The 15,789-nt window shown below is 37.8% G+C and overlaps 1 protein-coding gene across 2 annotated transcripts in view; it reads left to right on the top strand.

The window, feature by feature from the left end:
* disc1 (DISC1 scaffold protein) overlaps positions 1-15,789 on the top strand; it is a 79,432-nt gene that overhangs the window by 32,434 nt on the left and 31,209 nt on the right. For both annotated transcript variants that reach the window (XM_082153330.1, XM_082153329.1), the window contains exons 9-10: positions 98-286; positions 14,606-14,666. In XM_082153330.1, coding sequence (XP_082009456.1) covers positions 98-286; positions 14,606-14,666 — 250 coding nt within the window. The remainder of the gene's footprint in view (positions 1-97; positions 287-14,605; positions 14,667-15,789) is intronic.

Raw genomic sequence — 15,789 nt, forward strand, 5'->3', positions numbered from 1 at the left:
GCCCATCGAAATCACTATTACTTTCTGGTGGCGTTCTGAACTTTTCCAACTGTTACGATGTTCATGTAGATGCATCTGTGTTCTGTTCTTGCTGCAGGAAATGACTTCAGCAGCGCGAAAGAACTGAAGGCAGAAATCAGGAGTGTGTACGGAGAGCGGGATCGTCTGGAGGCGCTGGTGAAGAAACTGCAGGCGCTGAGCACTGGAAGTGGACTCGATCTGACCCGCATGAAGGAGCAACACAACCACATCAAACTGGAGCTGCAGGAGAGAGAAGCCCAGTACGGTGAGCAACACTCTCACACACACACCACTCGAAGGAGAGACTCTATTCATAAGAACCCAGACCTTGAAGAGTCGCTGGCACAGGGGGGAGCCATTTCTTCATGTGTTTCGGCTGAAAACGTGTTCAAGTTTTGTAGGTTTCACTATTGATTTATATAGAGTGGATATCTCTATTCCTCACACAGTGTCTCTCTGAACTGTGTTTTCAACCAAAATCCTTTGACATTGAGTCCTTATTGTGCGAGTATAAAATAAAAAACAGCTCTTTTGTTATTGATTATGTTGAATTAAACACAGCCGGGTGAATCTCAGAAAAACTGATCATATTTCAAAACAAAATTAATTGGATAGAAATATTTATAATTTATACATAATATTTTAATGTTCATAAAGAAAATCTTTATAAATGTTTCAATAAAAATCCAATAAATGTGGTATTTAAAATCTGCTTAAATAATTTTTTAGTGTACAAATACTATTATAATGTATGATATTATATATATATATATATATATATATATATATATATAATAAAATATATATATATATCAATATATCAATATATAAAAAAATTAAAACAATTTTTTATATATATATATATATATATATATATATATATAATTTTTTGTATTTTTTTTGTATATAATATAATATAATTTCTTTTTACGTATATTGAAACATTTATTTATGTACTTTATTTATTTAGCTTTATACTCAATAATGTTTACGATCCTGCAAGAGGCTTTATTTTCATTATGAAAAATGAATAAACACATTTTTTATATTAATGAAAATCATCCTTTTTATTGAAAAAGTAGCATAAATTACATTTTGTATAAATACTACTATAATGTATGAATCATATTATTTTAACTTATATTGATGCACTGTATTTATTCATTTATATATGTATTTATTTAGCTTTGTTCAATAATGTTAATGATCCTGCTAGAGGCTTCTTTTTTATTATGCAAAATATAATTTCATCTTTTTTTAGATTAATGCAAATCATCTTATTCAGACTTTTTATGTAAAATCAGCATAAATTAAATGCAGTGTACAAGATATCCCATGAATAAATAATGTATGAATACTCATATTAGTTAATTTATATGTTTTTATATTCAACAATGTTAATTATCCTAAAATAGGCTTCAATTTCTTCATGCAAATTATTATTATTATTTTTTTTTGAGGTGCAATATGATCTAGACTCGGTGTTGACATGTTTTGTGAAATTCATCCAGTGTTTAATGGTTAAAAAAAGGAAAGCTGTCCTGCATGTCTGGCTCCCGTCACTAGTGTAAATCCACTGGTAACGCACTGGTCTTGTTCCGGTATCGTCTGACTATAGTTGGCGATAATGAGCAGATGCACATTCGAATCTTCTCAACTTGGCCGTGGCGTTCTGTCCTCCCATGAGGATTTGTGCAGGATGGAGATTGCGGGCGGTGGTCTTTCATTTATTCGGTTCTCTACACGTCCAACAACAGTAGGAGAAGCCGGCTGACAGCCAACGGGAATCTCGCCAGCTCTCGCCCTGCCCGTTACAGGGATTACACTCGTCTGCTTAATTTGACACACACACACATTTTGCTCAACAAAGAGCTCGGCTGGTCTGTGTCTTTGTGCTGGGATGAGAGAGACTGTGAGCTAATGATAGGCTGAGCGTTGATGCTAAATATGCAAAGCGGCTGAATATGATACAGAACACAAAAGATCTTTGACATGAACGGGCTGCTCCTGATAGGGTCTTATTAGCTTGTCTTCCAACCGGGGTAATAACATGCTGACACACTTATTTGCCACATACCTGCCATCAAATCACTGTTTTGGGCATAAGAAAAAGGGTTTGCGTGCGTCACTTGTCACGTCGGGGTTGTAGTTTGCGGTTGGGTTGGTATACTTGCGTAATTAGGAATATATTTCCACATATTAAATGGTATTTTTAAACATGAGTCTTTGTCCCAGCTTGTGCAAAAACAAAGAGCTGTTGTTTTCATCTCACTTTTAGAAAGTAATTCCGAAATGGAGCGGAAAAAGCTCAAATAAAACTTATATTTGAGAAATATGATTCGTTTTTTTTGGACTTATTGGGCATTGGTAGTATCAAGGTCATTTGCAGACTTGCACATGCATCCTGGAATTCAATTTAAATACAAATTTTTGAATATCAAAGTACCATTTTATTACCATCACTCTACCAGAGTACTATTTTAGTAAGGGAGTTGTACTTGTAATTGTAATTGTACTTTAGTATGCAGATTTGTCTTTGTGCACATTGTAAATTCAGAGGTGATCAGTGCATGCTAGTCATACATCTCTAAAACTCAGGCTAATTGAGGGGAAAAAAGTGCCTGTGGTGACATTTCTGTAAAATGATTGCGGCCCTATTTTAACGATCTAAGCGCATGGTCTAAAGCGTAGGGCACAAGTTGACTTAGGGCGTGTCAGAATCCACTTTTGCTAGTTTAATGGTGGGGGAAAAATGGTCGGCGTGCCAAGCGCATGGTCTACAAGGGTTGTCCCTATTCTCTTAAATAAGTAATGGGTGTGTTTTGGGATTTACATGTGTTAAACCAATCAGAGTCTCATCTCCCATTCCCTTTAAATGGCAGTTTCGCTCGTGCCATGGCAGATTCGCTATTTACATGACGGAATTTGATAGTGGAAAGACCGAACGCGTCTCCAGAGCGCAAACGGATCTGCTCGTGCGCGAGGTAAAGGTGCGCAAGCAGATCATCTACGGGACAAGCCGGATTCACCATATCTTTATGTACACAATAATAATCTTTTACATTGTAATCCTTTTATTTTAAATATTTTTGGCATGTTTGTGTGCAGCTGTGCGTCCCTGTGTGTTTAAAGTCGACATGAAATCAAAATTGACCCTATTTACTTTGTTAGCGCATATTACTAGTCTTGTGGTGAACAATTAATCCGTGCAAGTTAATACACAGAAAAACATGTTTGCCGTGGTAATCTTTAATCAAAGTCTGAAAAGTTACTTCCGGTCTGAAATGGCGTTCCCTCTCTGATGATGTAGGCTTGACGGCTTGGGTTGAAAAGCGCTTAACCACTGCCCTCAAACCGGGAGTCTGCTATGAGCAGAGATGGAGAGGAGGAGCGCTAGAGTAAAACTCTGCCCTCTGTTCAATATTCCGTTTCACTTGGAAATACGTCACAACAATGGAGAAAAGACATTTGCAACTTCCGGTTCACGCAGACTTTAATAAGCAGAATGTACGCACGTTGTGGTCCGGCCTGTAGTCGCACATTACTAACGCGCTCTTTAAATAACAAAAATATTGCGCTTTAGACCAGGTTTCAGTTGGTCAATGGCTCAGTCTATTTCAGTTCCTCCAAATAGCAACGGTCCAACAATGCGCCAGAACACACCTCGTTTTCAGACCAGCCGCCCATGGGCGCAAATGCATTTGCTATTTAAACAACGTGGCTCAGGACGTGAAAATGATAACTGCGTCGGGCTGAAACTAGCAAAAAACACTTGCGTCGCGCTTGGCGCTGCATTGCGGCGGGTGTAAGATAGGGCCCTGTGTCTTGCACGTTTTGCGACAGTTTCCAAAGAGTGGAGATAGAAGAGTGTTCAGTTTTATCCGAAATGAATGTGAATCTGGTCATTTTTTATTACGTTGCGAGAAACTTAGAATTTACGTAAATTTAGAATTATGAGAAAAAAAGAGTTAAAATGTATACACAACAACACAATAAGCTTCCATACTAACACAAGCCTGACTAGTCGAGTAGTTCAGGACAGTAGCTGGTTGGTTTAACTGCTTAAGACTAGTCTGACAAGTTAGTCATCTATTTAAAAAAACAACTGACCCCAAGTCTGTTCTTCTCAGTCTGTCTGTGTGCTGTGATCATGTCGTCTTCCTCTTTCTGGAAGCTGCTCAGGAAATGAGTCTTTAACAAAATAAACAACAGGAGAAGACCTGCGTGCAGTAAATATATACAGAAACCTGATCGTCCAACATCTACCTCACAAGACAAATGATTTCAAGAGATGACAGACAAACCTAAACCCAGTGCATTGCAGATGAGACGCTTTATGTTTGAAAAGGTCATTATGTATAATGATAAAAGCATGTTGCACTCGCTGGATTTCATGTGATGTGCATTACGAAATGTGTCCAAATGCAATTCATAATGCAACACAAAAAAGCGATGTTAGACCGCTGAGGCCGATTGCAACTTGCATTTGCAAGTTTACATATTGCAATTCTTAGTTTTGAGAAAAAAGTCAGAAATGCAAGATATAAACTTGCAATTGTAAGTTTTGAGCGGTCCAGCCTAAACATTTAACTTGTTGACATGTTTATAGTTTATAGTACTAAGCCTGAAGAATTGCACATGCGTTTTAATTAATAAGTGCAGAATAAGTTTCATATCTCATGTGATGAGGATGTTTATATAGGAGTCTTAAAGGCACAGCAACAAAAAAACGGCATGTTTACTTCTAAGAGAGCGTAGAAAATGCTAAATTTGGACTATTTTGGGGTGTAGAACATCTTTATTATTGTTTATTAATTTAGACATTTTATTAAAAAGCAGTATAATGTACCTTGTCAGTGAGTACCGTGGTGCAGTAGCATAGTTCACCATCTGTAATGATTGTTGAAGGTGCGAGTTGACAGGATTCGCTGTTTACATCCGTTATTAATGCTGTAGTGTTTTACTCGGTTACTTCTATCCCGGGGAACTCGTTGTTGGGTCAAATGCTTGTCTATAGGAGGAGATGTAATTAGAGGAGGAGTAAATGGAGTGGAGAATGTGAGCAGGTGACGGGTGTCGTTCTGGAAGGCTTTCCGGAATGAGGTTTTGTGTGTTTGCTGTGCTTCGTCTCTGGGTTTTTACAAAGATTCACTCACCAAAATAAATTCTAATGCATCTCTTTTTGTGTTCGCCTCTCCTGAATTCTGATTGATTGATGAACGTTTGTGTCGATCGTGGGCTGTTGCCCTCTTTAGTTTGACAGGTAATTAGTATATAACTAATACTAAATGAACACTGTTTTACATTGCCACATTTATGTTATAGTAAAAAATTATAGTAAAAAATTGTAATAATTAGTAATAATTACCAGTTCCAGTTTCCAGTTTATACATTATTGTCCCATTCCTGGGAAATTTAATTAATAATAATTAATAATTAATAATAATTAATTACATTTATATAGGGCTTTTCTCTGCACTCAAAGCGCTTTACATAGAAGGGGGGAATCTCCTCAACCACCACCAATGTGCAGCATCCACTTGGATGATGCGACGGCAGCCATATTGGGCCAGAACGCCCACCACACACCAGCTTACTGGTGGAGAGGAGACAGTGATGAAGCCAATCAGTATATGAGGATGATTAGGAGGCCATGATGGACAGAGGCCACTGGGCAAATTTGGCCAGGATGCCGGGGTTACACCCCTACTCTTTCGAAAGATTTTTAATGACCACAGAGAGTCAGGACCTCGGTTTAACGTCTCATCCGAAGGACGGTGCTCTTTGACAGTATAGTGTCCCCGTCACTGGGGCATTAGGACCCACACAGACCACAGGGTGAGCGCCCCCTGCTGGCCTCACTAACACCTCTTCCAGCAGCAACCTGGTTTTCTCAGGAGGTCTCCCATCCAGGTACTAACCAGGCTCAGCCCTGCTTAGCTTCAGTGGGCAACCGGTCTTGGGCTACAGGGTGACATAGCTGCTGACAGTTATATTTGTCTTGGACAGCATGACACGGCCAGTACACAACTTCGATCACACACACACACAACACAGTACATACAATAACATACGATAATAAGAAAATAATAGCATTTCAATGAATTATAAAAAAAAGTTTAAAAAACTAGCAGCAATTAAATATAAAATAGTAATAAAATAGTAATAATTTTTATAGTAAAAAAATATATAGTTTTTATTAATATTTTGAAATGGTTTTTAATTTTATATTTTGCATTTTCATTTTAAAGTTTTTGTGTTTTTGTCATTTTTATCCATTTTTATTTTTATTTCATTTCTATATTTGTAATTATTTTTTATTTGGGTTTCAGTAAAATAGAAAAATATTTAAAAAATTAATTTGAGTTAACGTAAAATAGTTTTTATTTATTTATAACCTTTATTTTGTTGTGTTTTTATTATTCTTTTTTTAATGTCTATAGTTTTTATACATTTTTATTTAGTTTTTTTTGTTATTTTAGTACTTCAAGATAATCTAAATGGAAACAAAAAAAATATTTAATGTTTTATTTTGAGTTAACAATATTATTTATTGATTTATATATTTATGTATAACCTTTATTTAACCAGAAAAAAAAAAAAAACTTTGAGATTAAAAATCTCTTTTCTAGATATGTAGCCAACAATAACATGTACACACATATACAAAACCTATAAAAATAAGAGTAACACAGAAAATGTGTTATTACTGTACAGTTCAGTGACCTCCAATTCTCAAATAATGGATTTAAAATATTTCAGTAGGCGTGTCCCAGTTTGTGTACTAATGCACTATTCTATAATACTGTAAACAGTATGAATAGTGTTCTCACACTGAAAATTCCAAAAGTAATAAATACCCGGATGATGCACTTAATTAAACCGAGTAAAAACAAACAAAGTGTGGAATGTTGGACACTTCATGCACTTTAATTATATAGCAGACTCTGATGTTGAATGACAAAATAACCTTATAAAATGTATACACTACACGGATGAGTGCATAACGTATAGATATACTGTATATAGTGATAATAACCCTGATGCAAAGTATCACTAGTACATATATTGTCCTTGAAAATTCCTCAAAAAGGTCATGCACCTTTTTGTCAATATTACAGTCCACATTTATTATATTACATAGAAATCAAAGCTCATGATTATCAAACACCTGTCTATGCTCACGGTTAGTGCAATTGCCCTCAGCAGGTCAAGTTTAGATACTCCACGAGTGCTGACTAAGATGCTTTTGTGCATCTCTCTCTCTCTCCGTGCCGTTGTGCTGAGACTCAGAAACACAGACAGAGGCCCATTAATCACAGCCGTCTCTGACTCAATTAAACCAACAGACTATTCCTCTTATGCCCTATTGCACTAGCATTTCATGCCCACGCATCTGCATTGAAACAGGTGTATCGTCTGCTTTTGAGGCATATTAATGGTGTAAAAGAGGCTTTGTGTTCTTTTACACATGGCAAACAATTACCATCTTTCTCTGAATAAATGCATGCACTTTTGGCGATCATTAGCTCACGAGCGTCCTTCAGATGCATTAGCAGAATGCTTCTGTTTGTGTTCACACCGCACAGTATGATGGTGACGTTGTCAGAAAAGTGCTAATTAATGAAGTCGTTTTGCTTTTTGTCACATCTGAGCATTCCTTCCTAATCATGCAAGAAGATCAGCTCCTGAAAGCTAGAAAAAGAGACACGCTGATCCAGTGTTTTCTGTTTCTCAGCTTAATTAGCTCTTATTGCAGGAAAGGTGTTGCAGCTTTCCTTTGCTCTACTTCTGGTTGAAGTTATGCATGTTTTTGTTGATAATGATAATGTTCAGAATAGCATACTACCATACTAATATTATTTGTGTAGTATGCATACTGTGTACAGTATGCAAATGTTGTTTGCATGGGATAATGTTTGCAAAATGTGCAATACGGCCTGATAATGTGAACTGAACCAGTTAAATAAATGTGAGCGCTGTATGTTCAAAGTCAAAACACGGTGATGATGTACTTTCCACAGGCTTATGGTTTCAGAACAGTTTGCAAACAATAAATAGTGTTCAATTTATTTATTTATTATGATCTACTGTTGATCCAATAAGACAGTGTTTATATCTCTGAATGAGCATCAATGACATTTCAAAATTAGAGTCCTGGTGTATTTCAGGCTTGTTTATAATTAAAATCCTGCATTATGTATAAAATCTTTTTTTCTTATTCTGGATATTATTGGTATTTTGGTTACATGATTAAATCTGGCATTTAGTTCAGCAAGACCTTGTATAGTTTCTTTCTGGATCGTCCCATTACAGGAAGAGTCTATTATTCATTTGTATTATTATATTAGTCTTGAGTATTTTAAACTTGCAATCAGTTTTGCATTTGAATGTGTGCCTGTTTAATAAAGTAAAAGAAGCGAAGATACAACATTTATTTTGAGATAATTTGTTCTGGATGGACATACGGTACAGGGTTGTTATCGTTGACTAAAACCAAAGCCATAAACTTGAGTTTTATTACTTGAAATAAAATAAATGTTAACTGAAATAAAATAAAATATGAAAAAAGCCTTCAAATTATTCTATTCCAGCTAGTTATCAGTACAACATTTCTCATTTTCATTTAGTTTGACTTGAAGTACTAAAATAATAAAAAATAAAATAAAAACTGTGTAGACATTATTTAAAAAAACAAAAACACACAAAATAAATTACTATAACTAGCTAAAATTAAATTGGAAAACATAAAAATAAAACATTCAAAATAAGAATAAAAACTATAATAGTATCACAATTATACTAAAATAATTCTGATTCAAAATTAAATACATTTTATGAATTTTCATTAAATGAATTGTACTTGTGTAGGTCTTAAATTGATCTCTGCAGAGACCCTGTTGATCAGAGGTTTTCCCCTCAGCTCTGGATCATCAGGACTCGACACAGGCTGAATCTGAACCTGTGGATCTTCTCAAAGCTGATGCATGTGCTGGGCCTCGACTTATTATATGTTTCATTCTCACACCATTTCCCACTCTCCAATGTTTAACAGATTGCTGCATTATTTACCATCCAAGAAAAACTAAATACATGCAACACTTCTTCACTATGTGCCACTATCACCATCTGCCTGTGATCTGCTGTTGAGGATCCTCACAGTATGTTGCACACAGCATCTCTCACTGTAAAGATGTTGACCGGCTCGTCTGTGGGAAAGCTAGATCTCTCACTGTAAAGATGTTGACCGGCTCGTGTGTGGGAAAGCTAGATCTCTCACTGTAAAGATGTTGACCGGCTCGTCTGTGGGAAAGCTAGATCTCTCACTGTAAAGATGTTGACCGGCTCGTCTGTGGGAAAGCTAGATCTCTCACTGTAAAGATGTTGACCGGCTCGTGTGTGGGAAAGCTAGATCTCTCACTGTAAAGATGTTGACCGGCTCGTCTGTGGGAAAGCTAGATCTCTCACTGTAAAGATGTTGACCGGCTCGTGTGTGGGAAAGCTAGATCTCTCACTGTAAAGATGTTGACCGGCTCGTCTGTGGGAAAGCTAGATCTCTCACTGTAAAGATGTTGACCGGCTCGTCTGTGGGAAAGCTTGATCTCTCACTGTAAAGATGTTGACCGGCTCGTGTGTGGGAAAGCTAGATCTCTCACTGTAAAGATGTTGACCGGCTCGTCTGTGGGAAAGCTAGATCTCTCACTGTAAAGATGTTGACCGGCTCGTCTGTGGGAAAGCTAGATCTCTCACTGTAAAGATGTTGACCGGCTCGTCTGTGGGAAAGCTAGATCTCTCACTGTAAAGATGTTGACCGGCTCGTGTGTGGGAAAGCTAGATCTCTCACTGTAAAGATGTTGACCGGCTCGTCTGTGGGAAAGCTAGATCTCTCACTGTAAAGATGTTGACCGGCTCGTCTGTGGGAAAGCTTGATCTCTCACTGTAAAGATGTTGACCGGCTCGTGTGTGGGAAAGCTAGATCTCTCACTGTAAAGATGTTGACCGGCTCGTCTGTGGGAAAGCTAGATCTCTCACTGTAAAGATGTTGACCGGCTCGTCTGTGGGAAAGCTAGATCTCTCACTGTAAAGATGTTGACCGGCTCGTCTGTGGGAAAGCTAGATCTCTCACTGTAAAGATGTTGACCGGCTCGTGTGTGGGAAAGCTAGATCTCTCACTGTAAAGATGTTGACCGGCTCGTCTGTGGGAAAGCTAGATCTCTCACTGTAAAGATGTTGACCGGCTCGTCTGTGGGAAAGCTAGATCTCTCACTGTAAAGATGTTGACCGGCTCGTCTGTGGGAAAGCTAGATCTCTCACTGTAAAGATGTTGACCGGCTCGTCTGTGGGAAAGCTAGATCTCTCACTGTAAAGATGTTGACCGGCTCGTGTGTGGGAAAGCTAGATCTCTCACTGTAAAGATGTTGACCGGCTCGTCTGTGGGAAAGCTAGATCTCTCACTGTAAAGATGTTGACCGGCTCGTCTGTGGGAAAGCTAGATCTCTCACTGTAAAGATGTTGACCAGCTCGTCTGTGGGAAAGCTAGATCTCTCACTGTAAAGATGTTGACCAGCTCGTCTGTGGGAAAGCTATCTCTCACTGTAAAGATGTTGACCGGCTCGTCTGTGGGAAAGCTAGATCTCTCACTGTAAAGATGTTGACCGGCTCGTCTGTGGGAAAGCTAGATCTCTGACTGTAAAGATGTTGACCGGCTCGTCTGTGGGAAAGCTAGATCTCTCACTGTAAAGATGTTGACCGGCTCGTCTGTGGGAAAGCTAGATCTCTGACTGTAAAGATGTTGACCGGCTCGTCTGTGGGAAAGCTAGATCTCTGACTGTAAAGATGTTGACCGGCTCGTCTGTGGGAAAGCTAGATCTCTCACTGTAAAGATGTTGACCGGCTCGTCTGTGGGAAAGCTAGATCTCTCACTGTAAAGATGTTGACCGGCTCGTCTGTGGGAAAGCTAGATCTCTCACTGTAAAGATGTTGACCGGCTCGTCTGTGGGAAAGCTAGATCTCTCACTGTAAAGATGTTGACCGGCTCGTCTGTGGGAAAGCTAGATCTCTCACTGTAAAGATGTTGACCGGCTCGTCTGTGGGAAAGCTAGATCTCTCACTGTAAAGATGTTGACCGGCTCGTCTGTGGGAAAGCTAGATCTCTCACTGTAAAGCTGTTGACCAGCTCGTCTGTGGGAAAGCTAGATCTCTCACTGTAAAGATGTTGACCAGCTCGTCTGTGGGAAAGCTATCTCTCACTGTAAAGATGTTGACCGGCTCGTCTGTGGGAAAGCTAGATCTCTCACTGTAAAGATGTTGACCGGCTCGTCTGTGGGAAAGCTAGATCTCTGACTGTAAAGATGTTGACCGGCTCGTCTGTGGGAAAGCTAGATCTCTCACTGTAAAGATGTTGACCGGCTCGTCTGTGGGAAAGCTAGATCTCTGACTGTAAAGATGTTGACCGACTCGTCTGTGGGAAAGCTAGATCTCTGACTGTAAAGATGTTGACCGGCTCGTCTGTGGGAAAGCTAGATCTCTCACTGTAAAGATGTTGACCGGCTCGTCTGTGGGAAAGCTAGATCTCTCACTGTAAAGATGTTGACCAGCTCGTCTGTGGGAAAGCTATCTCTCACTGTAAAGATGTTGACCGGCTCGTCTGTGGGAAAGCTATCTCTCACTGTAAAGATGTTGACCGGCTCGTCTGTGGGAAAGCTAGATCTCTCACTGTAAAGATGTTGACCGGCTCGTCTGTGGGAAAGCTAGATCTCTCACTGTAAAGATGTTGACCGGCTCGTCTGTGGGAAAGCTAGATCTCTCACTGTAAAGATGTTGACCGGCTCGTCTGTGGGAAAGCTAGATCTCTCACTGTAAAGATGTTGACCGGCTCGTCTGTGGGAAAGCTAGATCTCTCACTGTAAAGATGTTGACCGGCTCGTCTGTGGGAAAGCTAGATCTCTCACTGTAAAGATGTTGACCAGCTCGTCTGTGGGAAAGCTAGATCTCTCACTGTAAAGATGTTGACCAGCTCGTCTGTGGGAAAGCTAGATCTCTGACTGTAAAGATGTTGACCGGCTCGTCTGTGGGAAAGCTAGATCTCTCACTGTAAAGATGTTGACCAGCTCGTCTGTGGGAAAGCTAGATCTCTCACTGTAAAGATGTTGACCGGCTCGTCTGTGGGAAAGCTAGATCTCTCACTGTAAAGATGTTGACCGGCTCGTCTGTGGGAAAGCTAGATCTCTCACTGTAAAGATGTTGACCGGCTCGTCTGTGGGAAAGCTAGATCTCTCACTGTAAAGATGTTGACCGGCTCGTCTGTGGGAAAGCTAGATCTCTCACTGTAAAGATGTTGACCGGCTCGTCTGTGGGAAAGCTAGATCTCTCACTGTAAAGATGTTGACCAGCTCGTCTGTGGGAAAGCTAGATCTCTGACTGTAAAGATGTTGACCGGCTCGTCTGTGGGAAAGCTAGATCTCTCACTGTAAAGATGTTGACCAGCTCGTCTGTGGGAAAGCTAGATCTCTCACTGTAAAGATGTTGACCGGCTCGTCTGTGGGAAAGCTAGATCTCTCACTGTAAAGATGTTGACCAGCTCGTCTGTGGGAAAGCTAGATCTCTCACTGTAAAGATGTTGACCGGCTCGTGTGTGGGAAAGCTAGATCTCTCACTGTAAAGATGTTGACCGACTCGTCTGTGGGAAAGCTAGATCTCTCACTGTAAAGATGTTGACCAGCTCGTCTGTGGGAAAGCTAGGCTCTATCACAAGGGCGAGGGTGACGTATATATGGACTACTGGCGGCATTAGAGCACATTTCAGTGATTGAATCTGAATTCGTGTCTGTCATCAGATCAGGTTCAGACTGAATCAGGGGTAAAATTCACAGATTTTTCTCTCTGGCTGTGTTTTGAGTTGGACTTGGATTAGGAAGAGAACACAGTTTGAATATGACACTGTCAGGATCAATGTTCACACACCAGTGTCCTATTCAGTGGACATTGTGCTCGACGCTTTAAAATCAGGACACAAACAGGAATAGTAGTGACTCAATGAGACAATGGTTGACATTAACATGCAGATGATTAATGATTGTGTGATATTCGGTGATATTTCATCCAAAAAAGCAAAAGTAAATACAATTTTGGGTAACACTTAATTTTACAGTGTCCTTGTTACATACTGTATGTTACATGTACTTATCATAGTAATAACAGTAAATTATGCATAATTACAACCCTCAACCAAATCCTAATCCTACCCTAACCCTATAGTAAGTACATGTTGTTAATTAATATTACTCAGTACTTAAATATACAGTACAGGCCAAAAGTCTGGAAACATTACTATTTTTAATGTTTTTGAAAGAAGTTTCTTCTGCTCATCAAGCCTGCATTTATTTGATCAAAAATACAGAAAAAAAATGTAATATTGTGATATATTAATACAATTTAAAATAATTGGTTTTCAATTTATTATACTTTAAATTATCATTTGTTTCTGTGATGCAAAGCTGAATTTTCAGGATCATTACTCCAGTCTATCACATGATCCTTTAGAACTCATTCTAATATTCTGATTTATTATGAGTGTTGGACACAGTTCTGCTGCTTAATATATTTGATGAATAAAAGGTTAAAAAGAACTGCATTTGTTCAAAATAAAAAAATATTTTCTAATAATATAAATCTTCTTTACTATCACTTTTTATCAATTTAACACATCCTTGCTGAATAAAAGTATTGATTTATTTTTTAAAAATTAAGAAAAAAAAATTACTGACCCCAAATGACTGACCAGTAGTGGATATTGCTGTTACAAAAGATTTCTATTTTTAAAACATTTGCTTCTTTTTTTCTTTTTTCTTTTTTAAAAATTTTTATTCATCAAAGTATCCTAAAAAAGTATCACAGGTTATGGAAAAATATTAAGCAGCAGAACTGTTTCCAACTTTGATAATAAATCATCATATTAGAATGATTTCTAAAGGATCATGTGACCATTAAGATATTTTTCATTTTCATTCATTAAGCAAGCACGTTTGCACCCAATTATTAAACTTTGATACAAAAAATCAAATTGTTCTATTATTTGAAAGTTTGTGTGTGTGTGTATATATATTTATATATTTATGTAATTAATCATGATTAATAAAACCTAACATGAACATTTTTTATATTGTAATATTTTAACATTTAATCTCCAAATTAACATAGAAACAACATAAAGACAGTAGCCTATATTTTAGATATTTGTTTAATGGCATCTTTTAATGAATGAAGGCCAGTATCAAAGATACCAATAATGCTTCTGATGTCTCTATGAAATTATTTTTTTCCTCCTGAATGTTAGCCATTAGGATATATAGACGAAAGTAGGCTTTATAGCATATGTTGTTCTGTCTTGTTTTTCTAAATGTTACAAACAAAGTCCAAAATCCAGTGTCTACACCATTCACAGTGATGAGAATTTGAAGGGAAAAGGTTTAGTTGTTATTGAAATGTGACCTGGATAAGTTTTCAAGAGTCTTGACCGGACATGAATATGTATGATCTGCCAGCATCTCTCCTTGATGTACATTATTTTCTTTCCCCTCAACAGAGCGCAGTGTAAGAGAAAACACTCTGAAGTATATTGAGCTTCTGGAGGACAGACTTCACAGGTACTGGATATTTCTCATCTCGCCGTCTCTCACACTCTTTCACACAAACAGCCCCTCGTCTCGTCCCTCGGGTGATTTTTCCTTATTATTTCAACAGTTCACACTGTCTGGCCTTATTTCAGTCCTGTCTCTCTGGATGTTTCAGCGTATTAAATCATTCAGGTCCACGCTGACTGCATCAGAAGATGAGCTCATCTTCATGTGTCCAAAGTGACATTTCCAAATTAAGATGAAATGAAACGAAAAATATTGAGATGTGAGCTGCCACTTCAATAAATTGTCAAACAGAAATATGTATTTGTTTTGAGCACTCTTGGCAAATTTTTGCTTTTTTAAAATTTATTTTTTTAGAGCTCTAGAGCCACTTGCAGCTGATTCTGAACAAGCTTCGCCCACTTAGAATGAAATTCTGATTGACATGTAAAGCGACCAATCACAGTTCTTCTTCTTCTTTTTTTTTTTTACATTCCATTCCGTGGTGGGTTTATCTGAAATATTAATAATGTTGCTGTTGCTGTTGTTTTAGATAAACCAAGATGTGCTTGACATATATAATGCAAAAATAAATAAATAAAAATAATGCTAAATGCAAATAACAACTGAAACTATATAAATAGACTTATAGATATTTAATAGTTCTATTATATATAGACTTAATATTACAAATATTTTCCACTTTTTTTTAGACATATAGGCTAAATATACTATATTGTTGGACTAATGCAGTTAAAGGATTAGTTCACTTCACAATTAAAATGTCCTGATAATTTACTTTTCATCCAAGATGTTCATGTCTTTCTTTCTTCAGTTTGAAAAGAAATTAAGGTTTTTGAGGAAAACATTCCAGGATTTCCAGGAAATTATCAGGAAATTTTAATTCTGAAGTGAACTAATCCTTTAACTGCATTATTAATAATTTAAGTACATATCATTATGACCGCCGCTAGCGTAGCTAGCGAAAGCGGTCATATAGGGATTGTCAAAGTTTTTTTTTGTTTTGTTTTTTGTCATCTACTGAATTTTTTCGTCAACGATACCAGGGACACCGAAGCACCGGGGAACATGAAATTTGGTGGGCATGTAGCCCCACTAGACTTTTACAGAAAAATTTTGTTTGGTCCCC

The sequence above is a fragment of the Leuciscus leuciscus genome (assembly GCF_965113295.1).
Source record: "Leuciscus leuciscus genome assembly, chromosome: 22".
Lineage (NCBI taxonomy): Eukaryota > Metazoa > Chordata > Actinopteri > Cypriniformes > Leuciscidae > Leuciscus > Leuciscus leuciscus.